This window comes from Pseudorca crassidens, chromosome 2 (genome assembly GCF_039906515.1).
Source record: "Pseudorca crassidens isolate mPseCra1 chromosome 2, mPseCra1.hap1, whole genome shotgun sequence".
In the NCBI taxonomy this organism is placed as follows: domain Eukaryota; kingdom Metazoa; phylum Chordata; class Mammalia; order Artiodactyla; family Delphinidae; genus Pseudorca; species Pseudorca crassidens.
In genome coordinates, this window is record NC_090297.1 from 110431247 (window position 1) to 110440715 (window position 9469).

At 47.7% G+C, this 9469-nt stretch overlaps 1 protein-coding gene across 1 annotated transcript; it reads right to left on the reverse strand.

Annotated features, from left to right (window-relative positions):
- Positions 1-1195: 1195 nt before the first annotated feature.
- On the reverse strand, positions 1196-8488 carry LOC137209166 (peptidoglycan recognition protein 3-like). Its single transcript, XM_067710444.1, is given in 6 exon segments — positions 1196-1398; positions 2890-3042; positions 3980-4098; positions 6077-6278; positions 7160-7267; positions 8440-8488. Coding segments are annotated over 6 exon segments (834 nt in total).
- Between the last annotated feature and the right edge of the window lie 981 nt (positions 8489-9469).

Consider the following 9469-nt stretch of genomic DNA (forward strand, 5'->3'; position numbering starts at 1 on the left):
TGAGAAAACCATAAATCAAAAAGACACATGCACCCCAATGTTCATTGCAGTACTATTTACAATAGCCAGGTCATGGAAGCAACCTAAGTGCTCATCAACAGATGAATGGATAAATAAGTTGTGGTACATACATATAATGGAATATTACTCAGCCATAAAAAGGAACAAAATTGGGTCATTTGCAGAGAAGTGGATGGATCTAGAGTCTGTCATACAGAGTGAAGTAAGTCAGAAAGAGAAAAAGAAATATCGTGTATTAACACATATATGTGGAACCTAGAAAAATGGTACAGATGAACCGGTTTGAAAGGCAGGTAGTGAGACACCGATGTAGAGAACAAACGTATGGACTCCAAGGGGGGAAAGTGGTGGGGGGTGGTGATGGTGGTGTGATGAATTGGGAGATTGGGATTGACATATATACACTAATATGTATAAAATGAATAACTAATAAGAACCTGCTGTATAAAAAATAAATTAAATTAAATTTTTTAAAAAAGGAACCAAAAGAGAACATGTTTTTTATTTCACTCTATATATTTAAATAGATAAAGTATTGTTGTCCCTACTGTAGAGAGGAGGCAAAAGAGGTCCAGAAAGTAAAGATTCCTGTGTCTATAAATGGAGTTAACAATACCAGAGGTATTGCAGGATTTTAACATCAGAGACAGCAAGTTTGGGGTTGGGCCAGATGGGAGTAGTGGTAAACAGGGTCTGTGTCTCTGGCTGGTTGGAAGGGATTGCATTAAAAAGGCATAGTCCTTCAATGGCCTCCCACAATGGTCTCACACTCTTGCTTTATCACTGTTGTTTTAAGTCTTCTTTTCAGAGTCTTCCCAACCACTCGTGGAGAACACACCCACAGGAGATAACCAACCCTGCTATGCTCTGAAGGATGCTCAGTCCAGGGATTTCCCTGGCAGTCCAGTGGTTAAGATTCCACGTTTCCACTACAGGAGATGTGGGTTCAATCCCTGGTCAGGGAACTAAGATCCCACATGCCATGTGGCGTGGCCAAAAATAAAAAAATTAAAAATGAAGGATGCTCAGTCCAGAAACTTGCACAAATAAAAATATGATATCTTATGTAAAGCACCTGGCACAAAGGAAGAGCTCAGTAAATATTGGCTCCCTCCCCGAGCCTTCCTTCCTACAGCCCTGAAGAAAAGGAGGGTCAAGTTTCCACCAATCCCACTTACTGATATCCGATGTCACAGAAGTTCTGTGTGTCCATGTGATAGGACTGTATATCTCAGACACAGATCCGGCAGTCCATGGATATGTTGCAGGTCGCCCCAACGGTGTGGATGATGATGACATATTTGGCCGGAAGGTTCATTGTAGGGCAGTGTGTCTGCCTGGCTTTCCAAGCTGACCTTGTGATGATATTGGGGCAAGCTGTGGTGAGGGGAAAAACCAAGGCGATGGGAATTCACCTGGGCCCACATGTGGACACTCACAACTGCAGGCTGGTTACTCCTCAATTTCCCTAACCTCTGACACCCACTGGCACATCCTAACATGTGGGATTCTGTGAGATTCTGGGAAGGTCCTGATAGCAATTGTCTGGGCCAGGTGGCTGGAGCAAGGGGCAGAGGCAAATTCGGCAGGTTCTGATAACAACTATGGAAACCAGCATGTGAACAGAAGAGAAAGGACTGTTGATCATACAGAGGCATCACCATTTTATTCAAAAAATAAAGTATACCTACATGCTCGAATATGCATTGCAACTAAATGCAGGTGTGTGTACTTATGTAACAGGGCCAGTATGCAGAAATCAGCTGACTCTGAACTTATCACACATATACGGAAATAATTTGAAATCTCTAAAGAACTCTACAAATGTCAGAGTTATCATTATTGAAGATAGCACCTGTCTGAAAGCAAGAGAAACTTCATTTAGAGATTTACAACTAAGAAAGCTTAATAAAAAGTATCCTTGAGGGCTTCCCTGGTGGCACAGTGGTTGAGAGTCCGCCTGCCGACGCAGAGGATACGGGTTCGTGCCCCGGTCTGGAAGGATCCCACATGCCGCGGAGCAGCTGGGCCCGTGAGCCATGGCCACTGAGCCTGCGCGTCCGGAGCCTGTGCTCCGCAACAGGAGAGGCCACAACAGTGAGAGGCCCGCGTACCGCAAAAAAAAAAAAAGTATCCTTGAGTCCAAGAAAAGGTCCACTCTAGCAGAGAGTGTTAAACTTCTGAAAGTGCTTATAATTGTACTGGTTTTAGGTTGCTGCTTGTTCATTCCAAAATAGTGCATAATTTTCATTACCCCACTTCTTGGAATATTCATACTCATGTCAGTGTAATCTGTGAATTCATGTTTTTCTCAGTGCTGTGGTCATATTGAAATTTGGCCTGTTTTTGCATTTAGAAATGTGTCTGTGTATGTGTGTACATGTGTGTGTGACAGAGATTGTGTATGTCTATGTGTATTCATGTAATATACACAAATATGTATATATGTTTACCCCACCCCATTTTCATGCTCTATTCTTCTCCATAGTCCTCATGCCATTTGACATCATACATATTTGACTTTTTGACATCTTCATTTTCTATCTTTCTCCACTGAAATGTGCAGTTTTCTCTGTTTTGTTCACTGCTGCATCCTCAGTACCTGGAAGAGTGGCTGGTATTCCATAAATATGTGCTAATTGAGTGAAAATGTGTGTACATATATATTTATGTCAAGTATGGTTCCATGGCCATATGGTTCTAGTGGAAAGGAGAGGAGGCCAGCAAGGTGCCCTCTCAGAATTTTCCGGATCTCAGCATGAGATGTTCTTGGTCCAAGAAACCAATGAACACCAGTAAGAAAAAGCATTCCCTGCTGTAGTTGGGTGGTAACTGGGAGGAGGGTGAGGCAAGACTGAGGAGCTTTACCTTTCCTGGGCATCAGTGGCTGTTGAGGGACCAAGCAGCTCTCTTCTTTCAAGAGAAGTGGCTGAATATACCTGAGTGACATGTGACCCTTCTTTACGGCATAGAAGATCAGATCCTCTGCGGCTGATAAGGCAGCAGGGCTGGGCCTGCTGCCTGAAAGAGGATGACATGGAGCACAGAACTGTCAGCAAGAAGCTCCAACATGGTCTAGACCTGGAGGGAAGACAAGATGACCACCTGAGCCTGAATAACTCATGGGTGGGAAGAGCAGAAACTGGCCCAGTAGCCAGGACAGAGGAGCTGAAAGGCAAGGAAGTACTTGCACACAGCTCTTAGAAACTAAGTTGGTGACCTCTTGCAAGTGCCAAACTAAACTTTATCCTCTCCATCTCTAGGTGGAATCACTGGGAGACAGTGAAAGCTACTTGCAGAGGGAGGCCCACTTGACCAAGTCAGGAATGCCCCAGCATGGTGAAAAGGGTGACAGTATTTACCTAGTAGCCTCTACAATCAGACACGTGGCCAAGTGCTCTTTACATCCATTAACTCATGTAATCCTCACAGAAAACCTCTGAGATAAATGCTATTACTAGCCCCAGTTGGCAGATAAGGGTCCTGGCAAGTGCCGGCTATTTATCTATTGGCTCTTAATTCCATTCCTGCTCTGTGCTCTCCTTTGTTCTGCAGGGGGCTGGAAACCTGCAAACTACATTTCCCAGACTTGCTTGCTGGCCACTGCTTGGGTTCTACCAATGGGAGATGCTGGAGGAAGAGAGGAGCCATGTTTTCCTGCCTCTGAAGCCCCAGCCTCAGGGTCAACTTCAGACTCCAGAAGTGATGGCAATAACTGTGAACTCAAGCAGTGTCAGTGGTGGCTTCAGCAGTCTCACAGGGGTGCAGACCAGAGAGGAGAACGAGAACCAAAAAATGCATGTCACAGAATCCAAAGGAGAAAAGAACTTCAAGAGAGGGGCCATCATCAAAGAGGACAATATGATGGAGGCTGAAAAGACAAGAGTGTTGAGACAACGGAGCAGAGGAAGACAGTGTAGACAACTCCCGGCAGAGGGACAGAGGGGATGACCATTACCTAGCTTATTGCCAAAGAAAGCGAGGCCCAAGGAGACGCTGTTGTAGCCCTGGGCGTGCATGCCTTGGATGTTCCAGCCGACACCTTTGTACACCCTGCCATTGTCCCCAACCAGGAAGCTGCCAGGCAAGGAAACATGATTTAATGACAAATTCCTGTAACAGGAAACTTCACACCCATCCTCAGAAGGGAAAAGGGTTCTAGAGGCTCAAAAATACTATGCTTCAGTGACATGACGGTGGGAGGGAGGGTGATAACGCATTTTAGACTTCCAAGAGATGTGAGAATATATTTTAAATTTTGTTTTGACTTAGTTTACATGTGTTTCCCAGAAACTCATTTTAAAATACTCATTTGGTTCAAAGTGGAATTCACATGTGTGACTCTCAAGAACCTGAGAACATTAGTTCGACATTTTTCAAGGGCATGAGAATTCATTCGTCATGTTTTTAAATTATAGGACCAAGCATTTGAACATTGAAAACAATCAACCTGAATTCAGGGATTCCTTTATGTTCACTTTTTCTTCAGTTTCTCCTTAGGAATTCCTAAGCTCTTCTTTATCACAGAAATTTGTTTAGGATGTTCCTTTTCTCAGTTTATATTTTGAAGGCAATGTATCTATTTTGTTGTTGTTGTTTTACCTCCTCCTTTCTTTCTTCCTCGTTATAAATTTCTCATCCTCCACTTTCCAGTTACAGTCTTCAAAACTGATGTTTTCACAACTCTTGCCATATTCAGCTCTTAATAGGTCATGAATTTCCACAGCAAGCTGAGCACAGAAAGAACACTTCCCTGAAGTCACCAGAGACCCAGAATGGAGTAGGGCTGACCTCCCACCCTGTGCTGACATTGGTCTGAGGACCAGGTTGGGGCCTCAGGGTGTCCAGCATGTCCCTGGCTTTGCTGGAGTACTTTCAACAGGCTGCTCTGTCCCTGCAGCCTTTGGTGAGTTCAATGTGAAAATAGCCCCTATGGCTACAGCAGCTGCAAGGTACAAACTGGAGACTCTTACACTGTCACTGCAAAAACCTGACTTCGAGATGCAGTGGCTGAAGTAGACAACACAGCAGTGACAATGGGGGGGCGGTGGGGGCACTAGTGGTAGGGACAGCAGCTGAGCTGTAGTGAACACAGCATCCACAGAGGGTGGACGGGAAGACGCCCCACCCTGGCCCTCGGGGTCTCTGGTGGCTAAAACAGGGGCCTTAAGCTGCTTTTACTTATTTGCAGCTAAAAATAAATCAAGAAGAAAAGTGGGTTATCCTTTCCAAAGCGGATAGTTCAGAAAGCATTTATGTTTGTCTTTAGAATTCAGCGGGGAGAGCACCATTCCCTCTCTCTCTCTGCCTTCTTCTACAAATACATATATATTCTGATTCTTGAGGGGAAGAGAGGAGGTTGTGGGCCTCCATTCCACAGATAATCCTCAGACGGGGTACTCAATACACAACGGAAGCATCTCCTTGCCTCACACATTTGCTTTTAACACGGGGCCCTCCTCCTTGCATCCCCAGTGGGATATCTCCTATGGGATCCCAGTCGCACTATGACGTGGCCCTTCAGGATACCTGGCACCTCTCGGGGTAAAAGCCCTGTCTGTGTGCAGAAGTGGAACAAGGCAGGACTAGGAGGCAGTCTGGGAATAGTTCTGGGTCCATGCTCCCTCGCTGAGTGACTTTGAGCAAATTCTCTAACTTCTCCAGACCGCAGCATCCTCACCTGTGACCCAGGGGTGGTAATATTTCTCCTGCCCATGCCTCAGAGTGACTGGGAGAGCCTACTTGAGTAATAATGCAAAGACCTTTGTAAACTGAAATATTCTTCGAGCTCCAAGGGGGCGAGTGTACTTATTACAAGGCCTCTCTTGCTTCTTTCCGGGAGCTCCCAGAGGCTAAGACCACATCGACATACATGGCTCAGAGCTGTCTTCCTCATGACCCCTGGGGGATTTTGGATTTTGTTTGTTTAGCATTTTTTAATTCATTAGAAAAGCAACATGAATGGGAAATTAAGAAAAACAGAGAAGGGGGAGCAGGAGGCCCCCCCAAAGGGATAACTCGAATGTGGGCTCCGGGGACCCCACCAGCCTCTTACATGTAGGCCACATCGCACCAGCCTGTGTTGTAGACTGAACGGGACTGCAGGCCCCGCAGCTTCCAGCTGCACACATTCTGCTCCTGGCACTCTACCTCCGTAAGCTGGTCCATGATGACACAGGCCACAGGCCGGGTCAGCTGGGCCCTGCGGGTCAGGAATCTCAACCCCCACTCCTTGCGGGAGACAACGGTGGATGCACCTGGTGGGGGGTTCGGGGGGGAACCACAGGCTGGCATGCTAAGGTCCTGCCCGTGTCCGCCGCAGGCTGTCCAGGCCACCCTGGGTCCTCTGTGATGGGAGAGGCCCCAGGAGGAGGCCTGCATCACCACAGCCACCTCTTCCCATCTCCATATCCTGTTTAGGGTAAAACGAATCCCCATGCAGACTCCACACTCAGGCTGGGAAGTCAAGTGGCCTTGTTCTCCAAACACTTCCTCCTTGTACTTCCCTGGAGGACTTTGCCCATCCTCACCTCTTCTCTGCCTGCAGAAAGCAGTCCCAGCAGCACCCCCCGCCCAACCCCGGGGTTCTGAGCCTACTTCTCATGAAGCACGTCAGCATGGATGCCTCGGGATGCGTGGTGCCCACTGGCATTTGCCCCGGTGTCTGACTTGCCTTTCATCAGCTGTCCCCTCAGAACATGACTCTCTGAGGAAAGCTCTGCCACTCTCCTCAAACCACTCTCCTCACTCTCCCCGGCAAAGCCCACAGGAAGCCCCATGAACACTGAGTATGGGTCTCCCTCCTTCAGATGAAAATACACTGTGGGCAGGGCCATGAGAGCCCCACAGAGGAGCCAGGACCTCCCCAGCTCTCCCTCACTATCCTTACTTGGGGGCTCCCAGGAGCTCTCTGAGGGATGCAGTGTTTCCACCCTGAGAGCTGGGAACTGGGACCCTTGTCTTTTCTCCCTGGGTTTCGTCTCTTTCCTAGAACCCAGCTTTGCCTAAGGACTCAGGACAATTCAGGGGAATAGTTGGGGTTCCACCCCACCCCACCCACCCAGCCCAGCCATAGTGACATCCTGAGAAATACTTCTGGCCCCCTAAGAAGCCCAAGGCCACCCCCAAACGGCCTCACCACTGCGACCCTTGAGAATGAGCTGTGAGATGCCAACAAACAGGTCCAGAAGCTTCTCTGACAGCCCTCTGGCTTGGGTTTCATTCCAAGACAACTGTGGGGAATCCCCTGGGAAGGAACACTGCACTTGGTGCTGGTCCTCGGAGAACACCTGGACCAGCTCTTAGGCAGAGGCTCCACACCCCCCCTGCCCCCCCAGCCAACAGCCTCTGGGCCTCCCCAAGTCACCTGACTTCCTCTAGGAAACAAAGAAGAGGAAAGCCACGGATGCATCTGGCCTCACTCCACCTCTGCCTCTCGCATCTGCCCCAATGAGACCTTCACTCTCCCCATCCTCCCCAAGCCTCCCTCCATTTCAGACTCAGTGCAGTCTCTCCTGCATCCTCATCTGAGCAGCTCTGCCTTTCCCAGTTCACTGGTATACAAATTAATAGATCAGAGTGTCATGTACCAAGATGGCCATCATCACGTTAACACGTATTCATATATGAAGCACCTAGTGATCCAGACAAGGTTCTTGAAATACAGAAATTTACAGATCGTTGTGATTGCCCTCACAAACTAGATTTTTTTAGATAGTATTAATGGAGGATTAATCATCACAAACATGTTGCATCCCCCTCTGCCTATTCGGTACCAGAGGTCATGGGGGCAATAGCCACTAGAACCAGCAATGTCACCCACATCACCTCTCACAGGCTGGCTCTGTAATGTACAAAGCATTTTCAAGGGCACTATCAGCTTTGTGGCTTAAAACAACTTTGTGAGATAAGCAAAGCAAATCAACTACTTCCTCTATACAGATGAGAAACTGAGATTCAGAGAGGTTATTTGTCTAAGACGACATGGGTTTTAAGCTGTGGACTTGCATTCCAACCCAGGCTGTCTGACCCCAGAGCTGTGTTGATAGCCACTAGACTCTGCAGCCACCCCAAAATTGTCGGATGACCTTGGGCAAGTCACTGCCACAATGTGGCTTGTTTCTCTGTCTTTAGGATGAGGTTGCTAAGGGTCTCCACCATGGTTCTGAGATTCTGTCCTGTGAAATCATCAGGAACAAGTACTTGACCATGACACTGAAGCCAAGGTGTGCTGGGCAGGCTGGAGAGGCTGCTAAGGATGGAAGCCCATCTCAGCAGGGCGTGGGGGCACCTGAGCCAGGCTCTGAAGGGGAACATAGCTAGTGGGGAGGAGTGAGGACCCTGGAGGGGATGATTTCCAAATGAAACCAGGCTGGGGCTGATGCCAAAAGCACTTGTGACCCAGTGAAAGAAATTCACCCCAGGCCCTGAGATCCAGAGCAGAGATGAGAAGAAGCCACAGCAGCATCCTCCTGTGGAAGTAGGTCACCAACAGGGACAGTATAGACCACAGCCCTGGGAGAGACACCGACAGTTAGTCGGACCGTCCTCACTCTTCAAAGAGGGCTCCCACCCCACTACATGGCCCCCGTCTGCCTCCCCACCAAACCTGTGCACCTCCTGGGGCCAGCACCTGGCGAGGCTTCTCAGGGTCCCCAGCACAGGGTTGACCCTCGGCAGGTGCTCAGTAAAGGTGAGGGTGCTAACACCTCTGTCCAGCCACCACCCTCACCAGCCTCCTATTACCCTGAGAGCTCTTGGTCCCTCCTAGGAGCCCGGTGCCTCATCTAAGGCCTTCCAGCATAGATAATAACAATTTCTGAAATCCCTGAGTAGCTATTATGAATAATCTATGTGTAGATGTTTTCACATCTAGTGCTGCAATTTTATATTTAATCCTTATAAAATTCCCATAAGATATTTGTAACCCCATTTTTATAGGTGAGAACACTGAGGCTCAGAGAAGCAAATTACAATAGGGGGAGGGGTGGGCTTCATCCCCAGCACTATCTGAGTCAGACGTGTGTTAAGTCATCCAGTTCGGTCCTCCATCCTGCAAAGATCCCTGACAGATGCTCAGCTAACTTCTTCTTGAGTGAGAATAGTAATAAATAATAGTAGCTACCATTTACTGTCACATCCTATTTTCCAAGTATTTGCTGAGGACTTCATAGTTATTCCATTAAGTATCTTCACAATGACCTATGAGACCTGAACTTATCATCAGGAAACTGGACTTCAGAGAGTTTAAGTCACTTGCCCAAAGTTACCCAATTAGAAGGGGCAGATCTGTCTGACTCCAGAGACTCTGCCTGGAACTTCTCCACAATCAGCTTGAGTTTCTGATGGTGGAGATTCTCAACAAGGATCCAAGAGGTTAAACTCTGGGATTATTGTGGTCCTTTCCAGCTGCAGGAATATTTTCTGCTGTGTCAGGCTGAAATGAGTA